Source organism: Toxotes jaculatrix, chromosome 24 (assembly GCF_017976425.1).
Source record: "Toxotes jaculatrix isolate fToxJac2 chromosome 24, fToxJac2.pri, whole genome shotgun sequence".
Lineage (NCBI taxonomy): Eukaryota > Metazoa > Chordata > Actinopteri > Toxotidae > Toxotes > Toxotes jaculatrix.
The window spans coordinates 9,555,547-9,583,069 of NC_054417.1; the positions used below are offsets into that span (position 1 = coordinate 9,555,547).

At 41.4% G+C, this 27,523-nt stretch overlaps 2 protein-coding genes across 4 annotated transcripts; both read right to left on the bottom strand.

Moving 5' to 3' along the window:
- Positions 1-8,274: 8,274 nt before the first annotated feature.
- Positions 8,275-12,833, bottom strand: en1b (engrailed homeobox 1b). Of its 2 annotated transcripts, none has more exons than XM_041032629.1 (2): positions 12,064-12,833; positions 8,275-8,944 (listed from the first exon to the last, which is right to left on the bottom strand). In XM_041032629.1, exons 1-2 carry the CDS (start codon positions 12,599-12,601, stop codon positions 8,625-8,627), a joined length of 858 nt encoding a protein of 285 aa, XP_040888563.1. In that variant the 5' UTR covers positions 12,602-12,833; the 3' UTR covers positions 8,275-8,624. The 2 variants fall into 2 exon arrangements, with proteins under 2 accessions (XP_040888563.1, XP_040888562.1); XM_041032628.1 differs by having other exon boundaries at positions 8,275-8,956.
- Positions 12,834-25,103: 12,270 nt separating this feature from the next.
- LOC121178093 (complement C1q-like protein 2) lies at positions 25,104-27,235 on the bottom strand. Of its 2 annotated transcripts, XM_041032604.1 has the most exons (3): positions 26,932-27,235; positions 26,633-26,874; positions 25,104-25,833 (listed from the first exon to the last, which is right to left on the bottom strand). In XM_041032604.1, the coding sequence occupies exons 1-3, from the start codon at positions 27,233-27,235 to the stop codon at positions 25,654-25,656; spliced, it is 726 nt and encodes a 241-aa protein (XP_040888538.1). In that variant the 3' UTR covers positions 25,104-25,653. The 2 variants fall into 2 exon arrangements, with proteins under 2 accessions (XP_040888538.1, XP_040888537.1); XM_041032603.1 differs by having other exon boundaries at positions 26,633-27,235.
- Between the last annotated feature and the right edge of the window lie 288 nt (positions 27,236-27,523).

Below are 27,523 nucleotides of genomic sequence, written 5' to 3' on the forward strand. Positions count from 1 at the left end.
ACCCTCCTTTCCACTCCCCTGTGTGTGCATGCATGTGTGTCTGAGTATCTATAAGAAACCGTAGACAAAGCCTGTTTAACCAAAACCTTTTATTTTTGACATAAAAACGTGTTTAGTCTGTCCATGAACTGAAACTGTTCATGTTGTTGTGGCTTGTGAACCTTTAAAACACTGGGAGCACCCATTGTTGTTGTAAAGTTTGTGTTTCACTTGAAATTGGAAGCTTGCAACTCCAGTTACCCAGACAGTTGAAGGTGCTGTACTTCGCTTAGCTTGCTGACGTGACTTTTTGTTCATGCTATTTCAACTTTGGTGGAGCCGTTAGCAGCTTGCACAGGCTCAGTGTTGTTTTCTTCCCACATCACTGAAAGTGAAGGGGGAGTTTAACTTGTGCTTGCACCCACGGGTGGAGTAACTTCAGCAGTGCTGTATAGAATGGCGTAGTAATGTTTCGGAGTGCTAAAGTCACAGATGGAGCTTCCAACCCTGTTCCCCCAAAACAAACACCCCCTTGGAGAAGACCTGTGTAGTGATTGCTGTTCTTATTACAAACACAGGTCAAGCACATTAACAAATTTGTGTTTTGAACACAGCTTATACAAACACATACGTGGATACGTGCACACAAAAGTGCCGCCCCACATCCATCATACCACTTGAACACTGATAGCGATCCCATCAGGGGAGAGGCCCCCCGCCCCCACCCCCCCACCCCACCGACAGCAAAACGTCTTCCCATCCGCCGGGTGGCCGCAGAGGGGCCCCGTGAAGGAATGACATCAGCGCTCACCCTGAAGGAGCCCGTGACAGCCGTATGTAAATTGAATATGACTAATCGCTTCCCCGCATCACCTCTCGCCACCTCCGGGCCGCCACGATGAAAGATGGAAGAGAGGCAAATCTCCACAAGCGCGTCTGCTTTTGAAGTCTGAGAAGAGGGTGAGAGGGTAGTGGGCCAGACACACAACACCTCACAACACCTGAGACAGTCATTTTATTTTTAACAGATAAAAAAAAATGAACCCACAAATTCTAATTATAAAAAAAACTAGACCAACTAACAGGTCATTACCAGTGGTCTGTTGTCACTCTAAACAATACATCATTTAAAGGCTGAGTTGACAGTTGACATGACAGTTTCCCAAAAACAATGTGTTGCGTTGCCTCAACAGTGAAGCGCTTGTCTGAAGTGTAAAGCCTCTCGAGGGGGCAGCAGAGGAGAGTATGCTGAATTACTGTTCTCATCGATGACCATCGTCTCCTCACAGCTTCGGTTTCCGCGAGTGAAGTCGTTCACACACTCACAGAGCAGGAGAGAGAGACAGGGTGAGAGAGGCAGAGGGAAGATAAAGTGCTTCCACATGTGGAAGGCATGAAGAAGAGGCAGAGGTGCATGTGACCACCCATACAACAGGGGAATCCCAGGTGTCCCTGCCTTTGTTCTCTGTTTGTGTGTGTGTGTGTGTGTGTGTACAGGCCTCCATCAAAAACTCGCCATGAGAATAAGAGTGTAAAATGTGCAATCCACACATCAGTGTATGGTGTGTTTTATCATATATATACTGTTTCTAGTCCTCAGGAAGGGCTCAGTTTCACAGTGAACAATCCTCATGTCTGAAAAGGAAGTGTGTGTGGGTGTGGGTGTATATATAAATTATTATTAAAAGATGGAAAATTCACATGAAAATCGTTTAAATTCACAGATCTTTTCCTCTGCACCTCCATGTTGTTTTGCAGTCAGAGTTTTCATGCTGATTAATGTCCTTCATGACGAGGCAGATTAAAAAACACTCACCAGTAGTCTGAATTGATGTGTTGTCTGCCACATAGCTGTGGCTGGAGATGCACTGTCATTTTCTGACGCTTGCTTTTTAATTAGAGCGGCATAGCTGTCCTTAAGTGCGCCGCCTTCTCAGTAGCACGCTATATATTGGAAAATTATATCCTTACGTTCTGGAGCATCCTTAAAAAAAAGCAGAGGTGGTTGAGGAAGATTTAGTTCACAGGAACCAAAAAAATCCAATTTTCATCTCTGTATGACAAAAATGTGAACATTTGATTTAAATCATTCTAGTGATATTTTATTCTTAAAACACATTAAAAAACAAAACACACACTTCATACAAGACTCCCATGGAAAAATTGTGTTTTTTTACAAAGAAGGAAGTCACCCTTTGAACTCAAATTCATTCATAACTTACAGTTTTTACATGTGACAAATTAAAAAAAAAAAAAAGTTGACAAAGTTCCCCCTCACAACAATCCAGTTTGTGTTACATATAGTGTGTTAGTGAAGCCCTCCAGCCCTCCTCCCCCCCTCCACCCTCTCCACACGCCACCCCACTCAAATCACCCCCTGACGGGCAGAGTAAACAAGTGGCGCTGTGTATATCCTCCATGTAATCTGGATTTAACTCGCTGAAATCACGGCTGTTGGAGCAGAGTGCCCCCTGGACGCTCAGTTGCATTGTGGGAGGTTCCCTCTCAATGCCACCTTTGTCTGTGTGTGTGTGTGTGTGTGTGTGTGTGTGTGTGTGTGTGTGTGTGTGTGTGTGTGTGTGTGTGTGTGTGTATCTGAGATAGACCAGTTGACAGGCCACAATAAGTCATGAGTAAAGTTTTCTGTCCTGCTTCTGAAACAAAAACACTTTGAAAATCATTCTTAAAGTTTCTTTGAAAGCTGAGTGGTCTGACATGGATGCTATCTTCACACACACACATACAGACACACACACACCACAAATGTTATTCCAAGTCAAGTGCAAAGAGGACTTGACCCCTAAAGGGTTCACAGCCAAACCAATAATATTTGAACAGAGTGAAGAGCAGCACTTCCTCTTCATCCCCATGTTAGAGCTGGGATTTAACCTTTTTCAGATATTGAACCTAACCATAGATTCAGCTGCATCATACAATCCTTATTTGATTTTATTCATAGTAAATGTGACTGGAATCTAACTTCTCATTGTGTGTTTTAGTATATAAGAAATGTTTGTGTCATAGAAATGTGGAGTTTCTGTGAAAACAGCATGTAACTGGGTAGGTAAAGTGAGAGAGCTACGTCAGGTCAGAGCTAGCTGCTGAGCTAGCTACGGCTGAAGAGAAAACTAAATTTACTCTAAAGTTATTTTGCATAAATTTTTGATGAGCTAAAATGTTGGTGCTTCACTTTGTCTACATAAGTGAATCAGGTTGTAACTAAGTCTAACCATGATAGAAAAACTGCTAAAGGTAACGCTGATTCCTATTCATTTAAAAATGCAGCTTTCCCTTTCTTTCTTTTTTTTAACAAATATATATTTTTAAGTTTTGAAATTGAAGTCCATGGAGGTGGCCCAGCAGACCTACCATGTAATCTGTAATATCATGGCTTTGTGGTTGCTTCCTCTGTCCTCTTGACACCCTGTGTTTTCTTGTCATTCTGGTGTAAAGAAAAAAAAATGAGGAGGAAAAAGTTGAAATGCTGAAATTGCAGTGGCTTTTTTCCCCCCTGTGCGCCTGTAACACTTTTCCTTACAGTCTGATTTCCATACAAGTGCACTGAGACACTCCACTAAAACAGGTGTTTAATTATAAGAGAAGACCGTGTTGCATCATGCAGCTGGATGAGCTGCGCAGGGCTTTATTCTCTAGATGTTCGCCCAGGGAGAGAACAGATAAGAATAGCAGTAACTTCTTGCAGCGTGCTTACTTGCAACTGTTTTCTGTTTGTGCACAGCATGACAAATTGAGCAATTTTGTACGCAGTCTAAATCCAAAGAGCAATCTGCTGTGGGACCAAATGGGCATTTACAGTAATTTAGGAAAAAAAGTTGAAAAAGAATAGACATGAAGGCCGTCTCTATGTCCCCCTCCTCCTCCTCCTCCTCCTCCTCTTCTTCTCTCTTTCCATTATGGACACAGCAGCTGGGAAGGAAAGACTCTAAACTCCTCTACTTAGCACCAGCACCGTCACAGGGTAGTGATCTAAGAATCTCTTTTAAATGGCTCGTCTGTCTGTGAGTGTGTGAGCCCAGGCTCTCGTCTCCTGCCTCTCTGAACATGCTTGTATGTCTCTCCATGGGTGCATTTCATTGTGTCCGTCTTCGTCTCTGTAGCCGTGATTGTTTATCCCCTAAAAAGCTTTCGGACTTTTGTGTTGACGTGTATTTTTCCAGCCGTGTGTATCACACTAGATAAACAAGACTCTGAACGTTTAATTTGCATGGACGTGTGAGGTCACCCCCCCTCCCCTTTTGTTTGAATGACAGGTGGTTAGCCTGCATGTTTATGAACGAGACCCCAGTTTGTGTACTGTGTACTCCCTGTTACAGCTAAAAAAAAAAAAAAAAAAAAAGATTTTCTGCTGGTGAATGATTGAATCAAAACAGCATGGACACTAGGAAACTGCCATAAATGTGAAACTGAATATATGTTTGAAAACTAAAGGACACATAATTCTCATTTTTAACAGTGAGGTACTGTAGGATTATAATTTACTGTTATTAGATTTATTCAACCAGGAACACAGATCTTTAACTTAATCAAAAGTAGAAATGATGCAATTCATAATATTTTAATTTAAAAATGAAATTATTCAATCAAAACTACGGATTTGTTTGCGTCTCATTATGCAGAATGACTCATTTAAAAATGTTTTAGTATGCAAATTATATATTTTTTTATTATCATTGATCTCTGAGCATATAAGTATGCTAAGAGATCATGTATTTTGTATGTAAAATCTTAGTCTGCAGTAAACTGTAGTTGTAAATTAAATGTAATTTGTGTAAAGGCTTCAATATTTGTCAATAAAATGGTGAAATTAAAGTATAAAGTGGTAGAAAATGGAAATACCAGTGAAGCGCATGTGAAATGTAGTTTCAGAACAGCTACCAGAGGTATGGAATAATGATTTGGGGGCAAAACAAGGCAACATCAGTGCAGGGTGTGACGTCTAAAAGGTCACCATGCACTGGCAACTTTCTGAGGCCATGCAAATAGGCTGCATTTTTTAGCAGAAGGCATGGGGAGAGAGTGCAGTGCAGTGTGTGTGTGCGTGTGTGTATGTGTCTGAGAGTGTGTGCTCTCCATCTTCAGCATGTCCAGACTCTTTGATCTGATTTGCCGCTGCTGCATTTGTTGTCTCATCAGTGGAACTTTCCTAATAATCCAGATGAATCTGATTGCACCTAACGTCAGGGGCTTGCAGTGCTGCATGGTCACACAGCCTCTGCTGCAGTTTGTGGATGTTATATAACGTCATAGTTCTCGGCTGAGGCTGATAAAGCTTCGATTTGTGCGTGTGTGCTACTTGCTCTGAATCCAACTCTCGCCCCTTTAAACAGCAGAGATTTCCAGTGTGTATTCTCCTTTTATTGCTTTCATTTGCATATAAATTAAATCCATATTGTGCCTGCGAGGCAGACTATGCTAACTATGCAAACGATCCCTGGCTTTTCTTTGTTTTACAGATAAACCCTCGGCTTCCTCTAAATGACAAGGTGGGAGGGGGAGAGAGAAATCCTCTCGCTGTTTCATAATTGTATGAATTTTAAATACACTGTTCATAAGACCCTCTTCCGCATTCACAGCAGGGAATGAAACTATCATTATAATATTAGAGCTACAGGGTTAGCTGACCGTGAAGAGCCAGGCCGCCTCTTCACCTCTGCTCACACATGCAGGCCAGATGGCCAAAGAGGCTGGATTTAGAAACAATAGACCTGTGTGTGTTTTCTAAACATAATGACAACCTCTGACTGAATTCCTAAAAAAATCATAGTGTATTAAAATTATTTTAAAGTGTCTTTATCCCATGCAGATACTTTCAGAGTAGAGTGTAGAGTGTAGACTGTTATTTTCTGATCTATAAGCACATAAGAGCACACAAGATCCTGAAAGACCCATTTGACAACATTTAGATTAAATTAGATTTTGTGTCAAACCGAAATCAACTCCTATGAATATTCATTCATATATTTAAGTGAAGAGTGAAATTTAATTAGTGCTAATATTACTGTGGGTCCCCCGGAAACTCCTTCAAGGACCCCTGGAGGTTTTGATTGCTGCAGAGATGCTGCAGGGAAGCCTGGCGGTCTACCTGCGCCAGAGCCTGGCTGCTGCTGCTGCTGCTGCAGCAGGATGACACAAAAGAACCAGGTTTTTTAAAAAAAACTGTAATTATCTTTATGTGAACAGAATCATCTTTTTTAAGCCCACTATTATTTATTACTTGTAACTTTTCCTACACAATTTAACACTGCTTGTGATTGTTCACTACTATAGTTTATAATAATAAATAAGCCAAATAAATAAATTCAGTGCTTTAAGATAAAGTATTAATTAAAATGTGAAACCTGCGGAGTAAACCTGCCTGCGACCTAACAGCGAGCCCCTGCCCGTCATTACTGAAATCAATTATTACCACGCTATGTACTGTGCTTATTAAATCTCTGCTCTATAGGCAGAGCTGAACGCAAACGCAGCAGCAGCTCTTGAAATAATTAAAAAGAAACGCGGAGGCCGTGAACTCCTCTGCTGCAGAGCTCTGCAGGCTTGTTAGCTCTTAATTAAATAATCCGATCCGCGATCAGTTGTATATAAGCGACGTAACAAACAGGAATAATATAAATCAGGCCTCGTCAGTGTCGGCTGTGTAGAGCACGGCCGCGCGTGTCAGGAGTTTGATCACGCAACATGGCGCCACGTCCAGCGTCCTCCTGATCTCATTCACTTTTTTCATGAATTAAAGAATAAAATCACGGTGGGCGCTGTTCTTCTGTGAATTTATGCGAATCAGAAAAAAACATCTGGATTATATGATAACGGAGAATAAATCGGCGTGAATATTTGACCTCACAAACCTCGCACTATAGCAGGGTGGGGTGGGGACTTCATATTTCAACCCGTGGTTGAAAAGCTAAATATTGGTCAGAATCAGTGCAAATAAAATGGAGCTTGATTGGCTGATATAAGTTAACATTTATAGGACTTTTAAATGGAAACTGTAAATCCATCCCCAGCAAGTGATAAAAACAGGAAAGAAATAAAAAGTGAAGTAAAAAGATGTCAGAGTTGCCTAAACATGGGTATTTGGGTTGTTTTATGTTGAACATATTTTCATAAAAGCAATAATCAGCCAGTTTTTTCCTATAAAAAATCTCACCCTCAGCTAATTAACATAAAACTTAAAGTATCATTTATTTGATTCCCGTTCTACCACATCCCTGTAGATTAAAGGGATTGGTAAAAGGGACATTTTTTCACACCAATAAAAAGTTTTCACACCAATAAAATTAAAGCTATTATAGTGTTTTAGTGCCTTTCCCCTCTCCAACATACCCTCCCAAAAAGAAAAATTAAAATAATCAACAACAGCTATGTAGTGAGAACAACTTTCATGTAATGAGACAAACTATTTTTTGCAGAGCCCCCGCAGTTTGTGTGCTCTCACAGACACACACATACATACACATACCCTGTCACACAGTTCACAGCCAGGCTCTATCAAACCTGAACCTGAGGTCACGTCAGGCCAAACACACCAAATTAATCTCGTATAGGAAATAAGTGTTTCTGCTTAAAGCAGAGGACTGAGAAGAGTTTGGACACTGACACATTCCTTCAATTAATGTATGAATTTCACTGAAGTTCAGCGAGGAGCGTCTCTGTGTGAAACTTTAGCAGAGACGTGAAATCTTGTAAAGGCCCAGAAAAGATTCATAGGTGAAATGTTATCCATTACGGAGAAACAGGCAGTGTCTGATTATAGTGAAAGAAGAGCTGCGAAATAGGAACTGTGGGAAACTCTGTGTGTGTGTGTGTGTGAGAGAGAGAGAGAGTGTGTGTGTGTGTTATATTTCTGTCTCTACCCCATCGTCTCTCTCAAATGTCCAAAAAAAATTAAAATAAAAAAATAAGTAGAAGTAATAAGTTAAAACCATATAGTCTGAAAGATTTTAAAAGCCAGTTATCAGTTACAGTTTGTTCCTTTAAATTTGCTTTGTAAATATCTATGTCCACAGTTTAATTATTTTATCTTCATAGGCAGTTTAAAAGGATGTTTTGGAGTCCAGTTAAAGCCATGCTCATAATGTGGTTAAAGTCTAATAATAATAATAATAATAATACTTTTTTTATCCTCCAAATACTGTGCAAAACTCCTTTCAGTGTTTTTAAACTAAATTATCTGTAGAAAGGAATAAAAGAAAGAATAATTTAGTCATCAATCTACCGTTCTCCTTTTTTTATTTCAGACTACATGTGAACATATTAAAATCTTTGGCTTGTCTGAGTCTGCGGGCTGATGTGTTGAAAGAAAATATGGTGCAAATATAGGGGAACAGGAGACCACAAGAACCTATAGAGCCAATTAGACAATCTAAAAACAATGAGAACAGACAGAAATGATGCGATGGGAGATGAGGCTGAAATTAAATATACTGTATACAACATGATAACTGTGTGGCTATATAAACTTTAATAACGATCGTTCATTTATATAATTATGTCCATATACTGTTACCATAAACAGAAATCTGTGTTTTTAAATAGCGTTTCCCCCTCTTCCAGTTCATTTTTTCATTAGCTCCAAAAGCCATAGAGTCAGGTAGCTGCCCTCAGCAGGGAAATGTCCGGGCCTCTTATTCACTGTCCTCCTTGTCTTCCTGCACGGTGGTCGTTGAATGGTTGTAAAGTCCTTGAGCCATGAGCTGCAGGGCCAGGCCGTTCTTGTAGCCGCTGGCCTTTTTAATCTTGGCCCTCTTATTCTGGAACCAGATTTTAATTTGGGACTCGTTCAGGTTGAGTTCCTGGGCCAGAGACTGTCTCCGCTGCTCCGTTATGTACCGGTTGGCCTGGAACTCGGTTTTCAGTCTCTGCAGCTGCTCGGCCGTGAACGCAGTCCTGGGCCTCTTGTCCTCCTTGCTGCTCTTCTTCTTTTTCAGTTTCCGTGTCCTTGGGCCTGGTGTGGAAACAACAATGGAAATAAAATATTTATTCTACGGCTGGAGCATGAACACAACGTTACACATGAGGTGCACAAAGTTCCTCTGATATTCACCATCAAAGCTCCTGCTTATGTCGACTGATGAGCAATAACGGCTGATTATCTGGTCAGTGTGATCAAATGTAGGTCACCACACTATCCTGATATGAATGCCCTCAATGCACTTTTTATTCCATTCTAAACATGTTTCATTCTTTTACCGTTATCTGCTCCACTCTTCTCTTTAATATGTGATATATTAAATATGGACTCAGAAGATAAATCATGTCAAACATAAGGCCACTCAGAATGAAAGCCATACCTTACTCTGTGTGCCTCGTCTCAAACCAGGCTTTATAATCAGCACTAAACACGAAAACATGCAACTGTTCAATATCTTTTGCAACACAGCAAAATGCTACTGCTAGCACTGGTAGTGTTTAAATAGCAAACAAAAGATTTATAGAAACAGAAATGTGAGAATTACAGTGAATTTATTTTAGCATTTTCTTTTAAATCAATTCTAAATAAAAAACATAATAATACACTGACTGATCCCACGCAGTATCCAGTGATGGGGATTGCAAAGCCACACATTGAGGCATGATTATTACTTAATATTCAACTTATCTTAAATAATAATCAAGCTAAGGACATAGGTGTGTGTTCAAGACTTTCTGTCTGTAAAATAACTGTAAAATAATATTCATAATCAGAGGAGGACAGAAAGTAGATCACACTGTCCCACCCTGGACAAACACACAAAGAAATGTTCGGCCAAACATTTGCTGTATCTGTCACAGTTTAAAAATTTTAATTTAGGCTTGCGGTAAATGGAAATAGTTGAGAAGAAACTGCTGAAATAATTGGAGACGTATCAAAGAAAAAAAAAATATATGGGAGGATCATTGTAGACCTGAGTAAGATCTAAGGTCCTCTGAGTCCCTCTCATTGCCCCATCTTGCTGTTCTCATCGTGTTCAGTTGACATAAAGAGGTTTGGAGGTTTCTGGAGTCATTAGATCCAGGCAGGCCTTTGTGTAAAGTCTAATACAGGCCCGTGACATCTGACTTGTTATGGCGCCAAAACAAGCAGCAGTCAAATGAAATAAGTTGCTTTTGACAAGAGTCCCACTGCAGACTTCTCAAGTCCACATCATCACAGTTTTCTCTGCAAAAAAAAAAAAAACCTTATCCTCTTACACAATTAATGGAGTCCGTCCAGGACTGTGATTTCTTAATCATATAAACATGGCTATAGCGCACAAATCTGGCATCAAATAAAGCTCAAGTAGCAAAAATGTGATGGTGGCTTAGTCACACAGCTGAACGTGGAGTTTGCGTTTGAGCACACATTGTCATAAAACTGCGTTCAGGCCAATGAAAGCAGTGATGTAAGGACGCTGCTCTGCACAGTAAATGCATTGTGCGGCCAGACTGCACTGACATACACTGACTGTTAATTTGATGCAATCCTCATACCACACAATTAAAGATGGGCTGGAGAGAAGAGTCATAAAGCTCGATGCTGTGCAGGCCAAGAAAAGTTAAAAAAAAAAAAAAAGAAAGAAATCAAACTATCATTACCATGGAAACTACAAACCCATTAGAAACAACGTGATGTAATGTAATAGGAAAACGCTCAACTCCTGCTAACACAACAAAAATACGTTTACAGACAACAGAAATCTAATAATACGGTTTATACGATAACGTTATTAAACGCTGTATACATTTATAACAACGACGAAGTCTCAGATTAGGACTTTTCCCGTGTTCTTGTGCTATTATCATTATTATTACTTCTTATAAAAAAAAAACTTGGAGCTGTATATTACAAGCGCCTGTAGTATTATTATTACCTATACAAACGTGTGTCCTAACACTAAATGCATCCTGTGTGTGAGCTGAAAATCTACAGAATGCAAACCAAAAAAACAAAACAAAAACCCCTCTATGGGTTGCTAATATTAAGCCTAATTATTCCTGATTTATAGACACTTTAGAATAAATCCCCAAAATGGCGGATATTCAGATCCACTCCATCAGTACACACCACCTTTTATTTAATACCACTTAAAAAGCACCAAAGCTCTGAAACACATTAAACTGCATTTGAAACGAGGTCTTACTTTGCACATTTTGTGTGGGTGAAATCAAACAATGACCTAAAACAAATCTCTCGGATAGTAATTACAGCGTTATGTGTGGCGATGTGTTGTTGTTTTGCTAGTATCTAAAATCTCGTAATAATAAAACATTTGTGTAACTGAATTATAGTTTAATATTTCGTAAATGAAGACGTTTTTATTCTAAACCTACTAAACTATCACAGTACTGTGTAGCTGTATGTGCTTTTTTTTGTCTGAATAGCCAAACACGGCGGTAACCTACTGCCATCATTATTATAAACTTTAATTCTATTTTTGGTAACATTTTCTGTTTACTGACAAAACAGGACTTATAGTTCTGGCAGGTTAGATGTGCACAAGAAACTGAGGCCTGTGATACTACATTTATTAAGGAGCATTTTAAGCGTATTGTGATGAAATTGCACATTGAATTAAGCTGAAAATTATGCTGATTTTTATTGTATAAGTCAACAGTAAATAGCCTACAGCAAATGAGACTCTGCAGTATAATATAATATAATGTGCTTTTATATTTCTATCTATGTGTGTGTGAGAGAGAGAGAGAGAGAAAGAGGGAGGAGTAATGGAAATTAATTACCTGAGGTGTTTATCGACCTTACGCTTCCTTCCTACACCTTATTTTCATTTTCATTCTAATTTTTATTTTGGTAATGGCTCTTTAGTATTTTCCCTCAAAGCGGCTTTTATTTAAACAAAATTCTAAGTTTTGATTGGTTCCGTTAAAACCACACTGGAGAGCATTACAGAATAATTACAGCCTTTATCAGTATCCCAACCTTGAATTTACTCTCATGTGAATAACTTTGAGGTTGACAAAGCGATTTTACAGCAAGTATGTCAAAACACTACCAAGTAGTTTAATAACACCGTGGAGGACTGACAGAGAAGTTAACCAGCACGGAACAACCCAGGCGGTACAGTTCGGGGACTATTAGCGCCTTACCAGATGAGGGCCGGTCCGAGTACCGTGTACAGTAAACCCAAGCGGGCCACAACAGCGGCTGGCTTTCTTTCATTGTGGGCGGAGAACCTCCATTGCTGCCACTCACAACCATAATTGACGAGGGGCTGTCTGCGTATCTGCCAGTCCCGTTGCTCGCCGGTTCGCCTTGTTTCGACGAGTTTTGCTTGGACGAAGGCGACGAGGACGTGGACGACGAAGAGGAGGGCGACGACGAGGTGCTGTCGCTGCTGCAGTTGGAGTCCAGGCAGAGGCTACCGGTGTGCGGCGGCGGCCTCGCCCCCAGCGGGTTGACGTTCTCTCTGCCCGGCGTCTGGCTCCGGTCGCGGTAGCTCGGCTCCTTCCTGCAGCCGAAGTCCGGCCGGAGGATGTTGTCTATGAAAAAGTTCGTGGTTCTGTGGGCCTGCTGCGCGGCCTGGTGGGGTAAAATCATGGGAGGGGATGGGAGGTTTGGCGACAGGGACATGCTCTCCTCCTCGGTCGAGTCCCGGCCGCTGTTGGGCTCCTTTTGCTCTTCCATAGTGAGAAAGTGTTAGAAATTTCGGCCTCTCCGTGCCAAACTCCACTTGTTGCTTGCTCTCCCGCCCCCTTCGGTATCCAATTTAGTCGGACAGCATGTAAAAACAAGCCTTTTCGCTAGAATAAATACCTGTGTTCATTTAAAATAGGCTATCACCTACAGCCGCGACATGTCGTCTCCTAATAGCCTTCCGAGACCGGGCATAGCGAGCAGCTCCACGTTATAACCAGTGTCCCTGTCTCTCCCCGGTGCAGCATAATATCTGTGTATTCGCTCTTCCTAAACTCTCCTAAAACCGTTATCCCCCCCCTCCCCACCCCCGTGTGTTTTTTCTTTCTCTTACACCCAGCCGGAAGCACGTGTGCGCGTACACACGTGCAGCGGACCAATCAGGCGCGGAGATCGTTCCTGTCACAATTGACGGCGTCCAATTAGAGCTCAAGATGCGCTAACGACAGGCACGCGCACTCGTAGCCCGCGCGCAGTTCGATCGATTTTGGCGAGGCACGTGCATACACATGTATGCAAGTAGCAAAATAAAAACAACAACGGGACGGTCACCATTACCAATGTTAGTTTTCATTTTCATTTAAATACACTTTATATAATAACATTTCGGCTTTATATTTCATTGTTTACTTGTAAGAACAATGTTTATACTAAATGGGGTTTAATTTATAAGATAAATACATCATTAAAATCACTTAAGGAGAACACAAATTTAATTTTTGGCTCGTGGCTAGCACAATGTTAATACCTTTAAATTACGTTTTTTTTAAAATTGGGCTGGCTAACACCTACAGCATGATTTATTAGCCTTAAAGGTGCATTAAAATTAGGGAAAATTATCACGAAACGTTGCTAATTTAGAGAGAAAATGAAAGGTGTGTCCTTGTGGTCATCAACCTCGGTGATTCTTGAAGGTAAATGTTTCTTTTCAGTCTGTAGTAATTTTCATTGTCACTGGCCTTTTCCTTTTCCTTTCTCTTATTTTCATTGGCGTTTTCGTGTCTCTCACTTCCGTATGTGGAGCTCCTCTGTGAGCCTGCACTTGTAATTTAAACAACCATATATTTTTACACGACCAGGATTTTGGCAGCTGGACAAAAGACGCACTTCACATTTGTATCCAGTAATATAAAAAACACAAGTGTAAAACATTAAGTTTATAGAAACACAATAAGGCCTAGAAAGCTGGACTGAGTCCCGATAATAAATAATGGTTTTGTAAAATCTCGTGAATAAGATTAAAAGTTGCCTCCAGTCTCTAATTGGCGGTTTGAAATAATAATATTAATAATCATAATAGCAACAGCATGAAAGTGTGGACGTGTTGATGTTAACACCGCTGCAGTGAAATCTTTATCCCACAGGCCGGAGTGGAAAGCCATGGCTACTTAATTAAATTCCAATTAGGACAGTATCAATATGCTGTTTAGCCGCAGCGCCACTGTGGGTAAATGAGCACTCAGTCTGCTCTTATCTGGCGCCGCAAAGAGAGGCTCCTTGAGAGGGGCTGCAAAAGATAATTTATAGCTTTTAATTAGTCTTCATTCCGCCCGATCAGCCCGGTGTTCATCACCGGGAGCGGGCTGAATAAAACCCGAGTCAAAAGCGCTGTCACCGGTCCCTGGCAGGGCCCTTAATCAAAGTGAAGCAGAGGCCGCGCTACAAGCCACGTAATTTCCAAGGTGCTGATAAAGCTTGTTGAATAATAGCGGGGGCCCTCGGAGACACCATTTACAGAAATGACTTTATTGACGGCTTAACGCTGGTAATTCATTTTACCTTTCATGTATTGGGAGCCGGATTTGTCGCCGTAATAGGATGATAAATGCACTGACGGATCGCAGCCCCGGTTTTATTGAGTAGCCTATATACTGGAGGTGCTTGAGCAGCGGCAGGTACACACACACACACACACACACACACACACAGCATCATGATGAGCGTCTTGTTGAAGAGCTGATCTGTGTGAAAGTGAAGCCATGACAGTGTGTGTGACTACACTGCTTCTATAATACAGATAAAGAAGATAATGTTTCCGTGTGTTTAAGGCCACCAAGTAGATTGTTTACATCCTGGGATTCAATGAAACAATGAAGGAAAGATAGGGAAAATATCTGTACAAGCAACACTGTGTTTCTGCATTTGTCTTCTTTTATTGTCTTTTGTCCATCTCAGGTTTTCTTGCTTTTGGCTTCATCCTGGCTTGTTATCTAGTATCTATTCCAAATTACAGGCCTTCAGAAATAGGCTGAAGCCTATTTCAGGCCCTGTTCAAAGCAGCCAACACTGTAACACCATGCAAACTCTTTGCTTGCAATTATCTCTGGGAATGATTTAATTAGATCCCTGTAGCCTGCTTTGTTGTTTTTCCTCTGACTATAAATACCCAGAGTGTGTTTGATATTTCTAAAAATAAAATATCCTGCATTTAAAGTTACTATTTTTACACTAAAGAAAAAAAAGTAGTTGAGTTTTTCTGTTAAAAATAAAACACATTAGGCCTGTACAACTTACAAAAGCCAGAGCCAGGGGTGGAAATGAGAGGACATGATGTATAGGTACAACATACCATGCTTTATTTTGAAAATAAATAAATAAAAATAAAATATAAATAATAAAAATAAAAACTCATTTGAATATATAAATGTGTACAAATCCAGACATTTACTAAAGTAAGACATAAAATGCTTATTGTTTGCAGCATTTACCATTTACCACATAGTTCAGTATAATTTTGATTTTAATTTATAAACATATTAAAAACCAACAACACCTGCCTCATTATCTCCAGACACTGTAATAGAAAATATTTAAAAAGTTTTGGCCTTCAAATGTAAGTGCAGCAATGATTGAAGCTAGGGGCTTATTTCACACCCAAAGAGGTTGCATTCAAAATAACAATGCATTAATCTACACAAAGAAATTACAGTTATGATCTGCAACTTCTTTTAAGGCCACTAATAATCCAGTTATTGGCTCATGTTCACTCCTGGTTTGAAAATACAAACATACGTTTCTGTGTTGTGGAGGAGAAAGTTTTTTGTTTGTTTTTTTACTTCAGGTTAAAAAAAAAATGTCCTCACATTGTCAGACAGGTAGAAATGTTACCAAAATAATGTGTAACACTGAGGAAAGTTGTGAAGCTTTGGATGGACTCTTGTCTCTCAGCGTTGCAGCTACATGCTCGTGCTTTCACCTAGTGGAGGGAGATGAGAAATAGTGGACTGTTACAGTGAATTATTCTCTCCATCTGTCCAGGCAGTCCATATTCATTCAGCCTCCTTAAGGCTAAAGAGTAAAATGGGTGTTACTTCAACAGATCTTGTCACTAGTTGTTGTTCTCTGTACAGTCAGATAATGTGACAGTGTTACAGCGCAGAGTGTCCATGTCTTAACTGGAAGCTGTTCAAAGTTCTGCACAAGTGTTTTAAAATATTCAAGTAAAGATGAGTTTGATTTAATCAAATTGTTTTTAAAGTTTACATGAGCAGAACTTAAATGAGATCAGATGCTGAAAGTGTATCTGTGGGAGTCACAGCATGAAACAGTGTGGGAACCCTTGGACTCAAGTATCCACATCTGGAAACCTCCCAGTTAAAAGCAAGTGTATAACTCTGGCGACATCTAGTGACTCAGATGTGTAAGTGACATGTGCTTTTTTTTTTTTTTATCTGTGTGTTACTTCAGACACTTCATATGGCAGACAGGACGACTTGGAGCAGACCAACCAGCCTGTGTTTTATGCTAATGTAAGTTCTTTTAATTCAAAACATTTAAAACTATCTACATCAAAGTGATATACCCCCAGAAAAAGAATTCCCTGCATGTGAGAGAAATACTCTTCAATAGAGGGGTGGAGAACTGAAAAGCACTACAGTGAAAGACAAATTTGAGGTACTTTTACTGTACTGCAATATTTCAATTTTATGCCACTTTGTACTTCTACTTCAGTACTATTCAGAGCCAGTTACTGTACTGTTTACTACATAAGTAAATATATCTGTATGGGACTGGCCCAGGAGGGACTAATTTGCATTCTGTGATTATTCTAATTTCTTTCAATAAGTGTACAGCTACAGATTGGGATTTTTGTTTGCTTGCTTAAGGTTCTCTTTTCAGCAAGTCAGCAAATGCATCCTTGCACTACTCTGTACTTCCACAAGATGTCAGAGTAAAACAGGGGAATAACAGTCTGCCCATTTCACTACATCAAAGGAGAGAAAAACAAGGGTTAGGAAAAGAAAAAGGAGAATTAATCAGTGACGATCAGTGGAATGCAAACAAGATGGATGGGCTCTGTCCACAGTGGTTATTTTAGAATTAATCTCTTCCTTCATAAAAGCCATCAAAGCCAATAAAAACAAATACAAAGGCTTTTAAAGTTAAAAGATTAGCTCATGATAGCTTGAAAATGCCAGAGTTATTAAATCAAATATCTCAGCTTGTCTAAGTATAAACTGCAGCATTGAGGTTGTTAAACCAGTCTACAAAAACAGCAATAAACAGCTGCGCAAGACTGAAACATCAAGACAAAAGCGTACAGTTACGTATGTTAATGATCATTTGCTGATTTGTAAAATCTAATTTGATGTAACCTGTAACCTGATGCAAACATCTGACAGTCATCAGCTTCAAAATGGAGAATTAATGTACTGTTTTCCACCTTTTCAGTGTTTGACCTTTTATAACTTTGTGCCACAAGTGTCAGTTTTAAGCAGCTTTGTGGTGATGCCAGACAAATCTTAAAGAGATTTCACAAACCGGGATGAATTTCAAATTTCAGTGCCATCACTGTCTGCCATTCAGGCTCCCTCAGTTATTGAAATGCCAGCAATGTACAGAGGACATGTGTGCATACTAAACGATGATTATCATTCATTGAGTTTCCCTCTCTCTCTCTCTCTCTCTCTCTCTCTCTCTCTCTCTCTCTCTCTCTCTCTCTCTCTCTCTCCTTCTATCTTTCTCTCTGTCTAGCTCTCTTTCCAAGGTCCAGGCTCGCCCCAGTAATAATACATGAAGGGCTCCTCTCGCTCATCCATTAATCAGGAGGGAGGCTGAGGTAAAGGAGGGCTGATCTTTGGCCCTCACACACATGCACACACACTCACCTATCATCAATAATTGAAGGGATATTAATGCAGATAAATAATTAAGCTTTGGAGGACCTCTGAAGAGTCCTAATGAGAAGTGGGGGACAAATTGCTCCTTAGTCTTATTACGTCTTGCTGAGAGGTTTGTGAAAGCTTCAGGTGAAGATAAATGGACCCCGTCTCGTACCTGGCAAATTAAATCGATGCAGACACTTTGCTCGGCTTGTTGACAAAGTTACCATCTGCATTTCTGCACCATGTTGCTATAGAGTAGAAATGTATGTTGGATTTTTTTGGCTCTACATATCAGTGCTGGTCATTGTGTGTATGTTATCGGGTGTGCACTCTTAAGGGCAACACACATAGGTGGCGTTGCATCAAGTGATGACTATAGCACACAGTGGAAACACAGTGATGGACAAACCAAATGTCTGGTTAACAGGAACATGTCAGGACAGGACTCTGTCTAATCATAAATCCCTTAGGTGCAATCAGCTCTAGCTGCATATTAACCTCTAAAAATTAGAAGACACTAGAAAGCTTAGCTACCTCCAAATATCTGCAGCATGAAGCGAGTGTTTCTCTGGATCGTGTGTGTGTTGTTTTACTTTATCTCTCCCCTGGGGAACAGACAGTGTCTCTTCATCCCTTGTGACTGTAATTGCTATGAGAAGATGTAGTGATGGTACAGAGGCTGAGATGTTTCAGTCTATAGAGTGAGTGCTGCTGCTTTTCAGTGGTGATGCCGTTTGACACTTGGAAAATCAGACAATGGCCTCAACCCGCTGTGACACATGTCAGTTCATCACTGGTGTGTGGGCTTTTTGACATGCGTCACATGCCACCTCTGTGTGTGTGTGTCGCCCTTTGGTCTTGTTATTAGTGATGCTTGGTTTGCTTTGCACTGGACTGAAATATCTCAACACCAACTGGATGCATTGCCTTGAATTTTGGTACAGACAGACATGGTGCAAGTCCGTGGTGAAGCCCACTGACTTTGATGATCCCCTGACTTTTCCTTTTGTGCCACAGCTATTGGACAGATTCACACGTTCCCCTCAGGATGAACTGTAGAGGCTTTGGTGAGCTCTGGACTGGCGCCGTAATCAGTTGAAAATTGAATTTGCTCAGAACGTTACAGCTGCTAAACATCAGCACGTCAGCTATTTTCATTGTGAGCATGTTAGCATACTGACTGCATGATTTAGCTTTAGTCCTAATAAGCATCACCAGTGTGTTTGTTTCACTCTTTGAACAGCCTGTGTGATGACACACATCAACCACATCTTGCAGTGTATGCAGCGCCTAATGTATGCGTGACTGAGGGGGCCTTGGTGTGTGTTCACATGTGTGTGTGTATGTGTGTGTGTGTGTGCGCGTCCTCATCAGCCATGCTGCCTGGGGCCACTCTAACCTTTCAGTCGACTCTCTGAGGATCGTCTCTCTCATCTGGCATACTCTGCCTGTCACTGTCATCAGCCAGAGGAGAGATGAAAGATATAGTCCTCATTGGCTTTGTTACAATAAGAGCCACCTGCTCCGACGACTTATTTCCTTAACCTTTAGCCCTCTATATTCAGAAATGACAGATTGCATGACATGGGATTCCAAAAACCTCCTAAGAGACACGGTGATAAATTAATGATATCTCAGATAAGTCAGTATCAGATCTGAAAGCTGACAGATGATGCCCATTTTACACAGTGCGAGTAATCCAAGGGAAATGATAATAAAGCAAAAGTAAATTTGCTATGGCTAAAATACACTAGTGAAAAACCCAAGGCCTCATCAAAGAAAGAGTAGCATCTGTGATCTTATAATAAACTGTATTTTAGTTCAAAATTCAGCTGTCGGCTTAGGCAGGAGGAGAGAGGTGGAACTATTTTATAGGCTCTAAAACTCCTGTCTGTCAGGAGCAGCTGAGGGAGGAGACAGGACATAAATAATGACAATATGAGTGGGCGAGAGAAAGCGGAGGAGGAGAGGGCAGTCGGCAAGGAGAGGTGGATGATGGTTGATGGGATAAGGGATGGGTTGTGTGTGTGTGTGTGTGTGTGTGTGTGTGTGTGTGTGATTGATCTCTACATAGTCTCCCATAGCCTATCATTATGACCCGGCCCTGAGAACAAGACAGAAATGTGTTTCTGACAGTTATGCCATTTTCCTGCCTGCAAATCGTTTGTGTGCATGATGTGTGAATTCTTCTATTCATGCCTCACAAAGATAGAGACATTACTGCCTTTGACTTACCAGAGTGAAGCTTGGATTTAGGGTTTAAACGTGAATTTGTGGTTTGCATTCTGGGAGGGGTTGAATCTATAGTTAAAATTAGTCTTAAGATTAGAATTAGGATCAAGTTTCTGTTTTTATTTGCTTATTTGAGAGGAAGAGGCAAAGATCGATATCAGTCCTTCCTTAAAGAATAGCTTCATAGCTTGTTTGTGGTTATATTGTTAAGCGACATCTAACAGCCGTGTGAGACAGCACCAGTCGATTCAGCAAATGCCCCAAAGCCCTCCAGTGGCTGTAGTAATTATGTAAGTGTAATAAGTATGAAGTCCGGGGTCCTTTTTATAGCCTTAAATGACCAGATTACACATAAGTAATAGCTCATGAGAGGCTGTGATATATTGTTCAACCTGATGCAAAGTGTTAGAATTAAACTTTATTTAGATTTCCTACCTTGCATCAGAATTAAATGTAATAATTGTCATTGTGCTTGTAAGACAGACCTATTAGGGCTGCAGCTAATTATTGTTTCAATTTATAAATTAATCTGTGGACTGTTTTCTTGATTAGCTGGTTAATTGTTTGGGCTATTAAATGTCAGAAATCAGTGAACAATGCCATCCCAAAGCCCAAGCTGACATAGCTCAGATGACTGAACACAACAGTACGAAACCCAGAGACATTTACTTTTATACAAGGGAGGACAAAGAAAACCACGAATACTCACATTTGAATCCAAAAGCAGAGACTATTTTTTTGCATGGAAAATGACTTAATGGTTGATTGATTATTAAAATTGCTCTCCCAGAATAGTTCTCACAATTCAAAGATACCAACAGCAGTGAGTGAAAAGCAGCGTTTACTACCTGCCACTGCAGCTTTTAAGGCTTCTGTCCATTCAGGTGTTTTAATGACAGTACACCACAAACTGTGACGTTGATAGGATCGTACAAAACCCTAGATGTAAATGGTGCAGGAAATAAGGCCACTGATATACTGCACAATAATCCAGTCACAAGAACGGATGAACACATTTGACAGAAGATGTGTTCATGAACCTGGAAGATTCTTGTCTGTGCAGAAGCAGCCATAACGTTATGTTATTTGTCAAATGAGCTTAACCCTGAGTTTAAACCCTGAGTTTAAACCCTTCGAGGGACGCATTTGCCTTAATTCTTTTCCTTTATTTACCTCCGTGTGTGCTGCTTCCTTCTCTTTCACTGTCTCCTCTCCGTTTCCTTTCTCCTTCCCCTTGTTTGGCCGATTAAACCACAGAGGAGATGTAGTTTTCAGAGTGCAGACTGACAGATGAAGTGAGTCAGCGTTTTGGCTGAGTCATTATCCCGACATACAAATCGTAATACTGAGAGTACATCCCGCTGAGGCGAAATCTGTTTGAGTGCCTCAGTCTGGGCTTTTTGTGTTTGCTTTGTGTTGTTTAGGTTCACTGACCTTTGAGACAGACCTTATTGTCTGCACTTTGTCACAATGAGAAGTAACTCCAAAAGACAACAAGCAGTTTTTTTTAAACCAGCAGGGAGAGCTCTGTCTCCCATAGGTGTCCATCTGAGTCCATATCTGGTCAATTAATACATTCTTTAATAATTAATATTCATTGACAAATTATGCAAAATACTGTCAATGAGGTGACCTTTCAAATCTACTTTTTAATCAATGAACTTTAATCATTGCGACCACAAGATACAGAGGTACACACGGCTGAATACTATCACTCAGCAATGTGTATGCTGTACTGAGTCATTTCACACCACGTCATTTCTCTGCTTACTGTCCTCTAACTCCAATCAGAACAGTGTAGAATTACACATGAACAGATTAAAAAGCATAGACATGACACGTGAAATGTCCAGAAAGCAGTGTGCTGTTTCTATTCCATCCCATTAGATCATGTTATAGAATGACATTAGTCAGCACGCAGCAGTGACTGAGACCATCGTTTAGCTCCGGCATATGAATGAACGTGGATAATTTATAGTGCCACAGCTCGATGCACTGACCCTACTAACTCATCTAAAGCTCACTACTTAACATGTCGTGCTGCAGTTGTTTCATTTATATAAAAACTTCACTGGGGAAGAAACATCCAGTTGTGGTTTTAACAGGAAGTTATGTGCTGGAACTGTCTTTACCGAGTGCAGTGGTTTTTCCTTGAGTCTCAGCTGGTTGCCTGGTATCCTCACTGTGACAACCAGCACTGTTGTCCTCAGCTGGGGGTGAAGTGTACCTTTATGAGCCAAGACACACATGAAAGTTGTCTTTTTTAATGTGAATTTTGACTTTTTCACAAGGGAGGGCTATATTTGAAATAAAATATAATTCCAGAGAATAATAGAAGCTCCCTTCCTGCCATAGCTGCCTAATAATTTTCATAGAAGCCCTAAAAACTGTGTGTATTCCATGAACAAATGATCACATAAAGTTGAATCTACCAGGCAGTCAGACAGTTACATCTTTAATTCACAGACTCTTAACCTTCTGCGATTAGTTTTCCAGTGAGGACGTGAGCTGTGTGCATTGTGAGCGCACCAGCTTGAATAAGACTCATTCAACAAACAAAAGTGGAAGAGAAGCTGAGGGTGTTTTAGGTGTCAATTAAAGTGAGAACTCTCAGCTTTCAGCCTCTCTGCGGGTCCCCCTCAGATGTCCCTCTTTATATTTTCCTCATGCCACGCTGACATTTGCATCTCAGGCATAAGCGTGGATCAATCATCGCGCGGGGGGGGAGAAAGTCGGTGGAGTGAAAGAATGAGGAGACGTTTTAAAAATGTCCTGATGATTGGCGGCCTGTGCGGAGAGCTCTGTCGTTTGTAATGTTTCATGGCGATTTGGCAATCAGACACTCGCTGAAATCAGCGGAGGCAGCCGGCGTTTTGCTGCTGGAGGCACACGTTTGGGCAGCAGGCTGGTCTGTTTTGGCATTGTAAACTCTATTATTAGATTAGACTCACAGGATGTAATTAAAAAAATCATAGTTAATGAAGGTGGCAGCTACAAGAAGCCAGATACAAACACACACACACACACAAAGAAAACCTGGCAAAGCTTGGCAGCAGAGTGCCTGACGACACATGCTATCATTACTCCAATACGATGCCTGTTGCTCAGCTGCCGTCAAGCTAAATTCCCCTGAACACAAAAATGTGTGTGTGTGTATGTGTGTGTTTGTGTGAGGCCTTGTGTCCCACTTATCTCATCCATCAGAGAATTTCACTACCCCGTCTGTCAGTCAGCAATCCCTCACTGTCACCCAGACTAGGGGGATGGAGCAGCCCGATCATCTATCGTGATGTTATATATGTGACTGTGTGTGTGAGTGTGTGTGCGTGTGTGAGCATCCGTCTGGCAGCCAGTGACACATACTGCTGCTGATGTCTCAGTTGGTGTCAGCAGCTCCACTTTTCATCCTAAATGTGTCTGCTGTGGGGGCTGAGAGCCTTTACAAGGCCATCACGCTTTGATCTTTAAACAGTTTAAAAGGCCTCCGCTGGTGACATCATCACTTCGGTTCACATTTCGAAACCTCCCCGAACAATGATCGTCTCACACAATGAGCGAATCAAGTCCGGTTAGAGTTTAGTAATACTCAGTACTTTCACGATCTCTCTCTGCTGAGTTTCATCTTTCATACTTCGCCATCTTATTCAGGGGATCATTTCTTCGTCTTTTGTCTCGTAAACCACTGATGAAACTTCAAGTTTCACGTTTATCAAAGCTTAAAATCACACTTAAAAAAGAAACAGCCAATCAGAGACAATGTGCCCTTCATGTGTCCTATGTAGTTCACTCTGCTCACTCAAGAAATTCTGGAAAAACTAAACAAAATTGTAGTTTTTGCAACATGTAAAATCAACAACAATCTAATATTTTTATAATATAGAATTAAAGATTAATGGCTAGAAGTTGGCTGAAATGGAAGCAAAAAGAAAGCTAAACTGGAGCAGGAGGAAAATATAAGGAGAATTTAGCGCCACATTGATGAAGATGCATGGAAGGTGAAATAAGAGCAGCTCTCGATAATGTAACGCTCATTTTCTTCCTCCACTGTCTGCGTGTCATTTTTTGTTTTTCCACAAACTGTTCAGTTTTTTTGTCGTAAATTTGTGGCGACAACTGTCTTCCAGTTTTTTTCCTTGAGCAGATAAAGAATAACACAGTGAGGAGGACAGAGTTAGTTTGTGGAGTGCAGGAAAATCAGCCAACACCTTAATAGAGGTTTATCTAACCAGACATGCTAATATTTGTTTTCCATGATTTCCATTTAAATTGACAGGAGTGGTGTGTAAACAGCTGTTTTTGTGTATTCCTGAGGGAATGGGCAGGGGGGAAAAAAATAAAAATCAAGCACACACAAAACAGCCATCATCTTAATGAAGGCTTACAGCAACATTTGAGTCTGATACAGCATTTGCAAATCTCAGAACAAGTTAATCAGAAGTGAAACACAGGAGCCGGCAGCCACCGGCTTCCACCCAGTTTTATATCTGGAAATATCCAAGCTGACATCTCTGAGTCTTAAAGCTTGTTATTTATGTTTCATCACCATAGCTGATATACAAGTAGCCATCTGAGGACTCTGGTCTCTATAGCTGCTAAGCAAATACTCACTGCTATAGTGTTTTGAAGTTCAAAAAACAGCCCCACAAAACGCTGGAGAGCAGAATGTCGTCCAAGGCTCACTGACTAAAAAATGACCGCAAGCTACAGCGCAGCAAAGGACATTCAGGGAGGCACCTGCAACCTGTAGGACGCACTCCAGAGAGGACGGTTTATAGGCCACAGCACAATGCAACGTGTTCAGACAGGCAACAGTTTCTAGGCGAGTGTGGAGCAAAATATATGCAGACAGATTTCAGGCCACCAACAGCCAGACTGCTCGCAGAAATGTACCTCTGGCATTAGATAAAAAAAAACACCAATTGTCTGAAAGCATATAAATGACTGCTCCATACTTTCACATACAAAAAGTAGTTTGCTCACGTCTTAAATCCTCTGTGCCTCTAATTTCCCCTGATGAATATGTGAGAGATTTTCACACAGTGCAAACCTTTTTGTCAAACGATATTTATTGGCATATATGAGAACAGAATATAACAGGGTTCAGTAGTAATTCAAGACATCCATTTGTAAGTTTCGTTTGATGTTGTTGGCTTATTTTGTGAAACACTGAATGCTACTGAAAGCACCATGATTCTGCTCGGTACAGCGATCAAAGTATGAGGTTAGGTTAAAACTTTTTGTGTCTGATCTAATGCATTTAGATGTGACGTCTGTCCGCTTTGGCACTTTCCAGTGAACTCATCACACCGTTTCGGTCATAAAACAGGTGCAGCTCATCCAGTTTAAGGTGCATGACAGCTGGATTGTGGGGATAAGGATGTACTGTATTTACTGTACTTCAATATATTACACACTGTACTGTAGGAACCTCTAAGCCTGTTAGCAGCCAGTGAGTTTTCACCTTAATTCAGAAGAATTAAAATAACATGTTACTGATGTTACATAATCACTGGTGACAGCAACCTCCAATTGAACTTAAGATAAATGAAATACAAATAAAAAGATATGTCACTAAATGAACAGGACAAACAGTTGCATTGTGGCACTTATAAATATAAAGAAAAGAAACACAGGCTATTAGAACATATACTTTACTGGAAACAGTTTTCAGTGATGGTTACAGTCCATGGGCCTGCTGTGTTGTGTTTAATCGGGGTATAAGATAAAGCCGGAGAAGGTGCTGTACTTGTTGTTGTTGCCTCCGTGAGCTTTGCCGCCGTCCAGCTTGACGTAGACCTCGTCTCCAGAGTCCAAGTGCAGCACGGCACTGTTGCTGGCGTAGTCGTAGTTCTGGTCTGCATCCTGAGCTATGGCACTGGCCCGAACCTGGGGAAACAGGGGACACGGCTCCCTGTAATAAGCATTAGGTAGGAGCATGCAACAGAAAAAGAAACTGAGTAGAAACGATCATGTACACCTGAGGGCATGAAAGCAGGAATTGGCGTGTGAAAGGACTATATGTCTGTTTCTAAACTACGTAATACAAATCCACAGGGGGGAATCACACAACAGGGCCAGTGAATAGAGTAGAATAAAATACATTTTGACCTAAACCCTTATCTGCGCTTGAATAAATCCCCTGTCAGCATCTGTAATGAGCAGTGATAATAAGACTCATGTCTGACCCCTCATCCAGCCTGAGCTGGCAACGTCTGAGAGGAAACACTCATCCAAAACAGGGTTTACGCATGAGCGCCACTGCCAAACAGAGCATGCAGACATGCATGGATTTGACCAGGAATACCACTGATGGTACCTTGAATTCATTAAACATATGCGCAGTAAAAATATGCTGTTATATAACTCACGCTGAGGCGAATCAAAGATCAGCCCTCTGGCGATGTGCGCTTTTTGTGCGTTAAATGCGTAATTTGACATATCGGCTAACGTGACGTGGGAAATTAACTCTTTTTATTTTAATTTATCTTAAAGAAAATTGAATTAAACATGTTTGCTGTCATCTGATTCTTAAAGTGCGGCGCTGATGTCGGGATTTTTCTTGAAATGCTCTTTCCAACAGTAGAATTGTTTCCATCACCGTCTCCACAAACAAGTGAAACAGCTTTGGAGTTTGGTTATAAAAGATAGAACGGCCATTATGGTTCCTGTTAAACTATAATATTACCTGTCCGTTCTTGCACAGGTCGGCCCACATGCTGGTCCCGTCCCCTCCCCGCATCAGCACATGGTAGGTGAAGAAATAGATCCCGGACACATGGCAGGTGAACTTCCCGGTGCTCGCATCGTAGTGGTTCCCCAAGTTTGTAATCACGTCGTCAAACTTTAACACCTCATATCCCTCGTGTGGATTCTTCAGCCCGACGTAAAAAGCGATCCTGAAACTGTTGTTTGTGGAGTTCACACCGTCTGTGTCTCCGTTCTCAACCCGCGCAGCTCCGGTTAAAGCGGGGAAGGCGAGTTTACTGTCGCCGCGCTCTCCCGGTGGCCCCCTCGGACCTGGGGGTCCTGGCTCTCCCGGCGGGCCCCTGGGTCCCGGTTTACCCGGTCTCCCTGGCTCCCCGCGACTTCCTTGCGCCATCGGCGGCTGCGGGGGGGCGACACCGTTCACGTTCTGGATCACCTCCATGGCGGTGGCACCTCCCGGTTTGGGGCTGTACGGGTCGCAAACCATCCGACAGGTGCCCATCATCTCGTAGTAATGAGCGGAGGTTTCGGAGGTGCGGAGCAGCAGAAATGGGACAGTAACGGCCAGAGCCAGCAAAACCATCGCGACGGCGGTCACCAGAAAGACCACCGGCCACCTCCTCCGCACGGGTCGGGGACAAATGGACGACAGAAAATCCGTGGAGCCGCTCTGGGGGGGAATCGTGTCAGAGGACAGAGGCGCTTTCAGGACGATGAAAAAAACGATGAAGTTAATGAAGTGCGCATCCCTCGGCCCTGCTTTTCCAATTGGTGGCTCCAAGCCCCTGGGCAGCGGCTGTGACCGGGGAGCGGGGGCGCGTTTGGGCTGGATGGATGGGAGCGCGCGGACAGCTGCGTCCAGCTGCGTCCA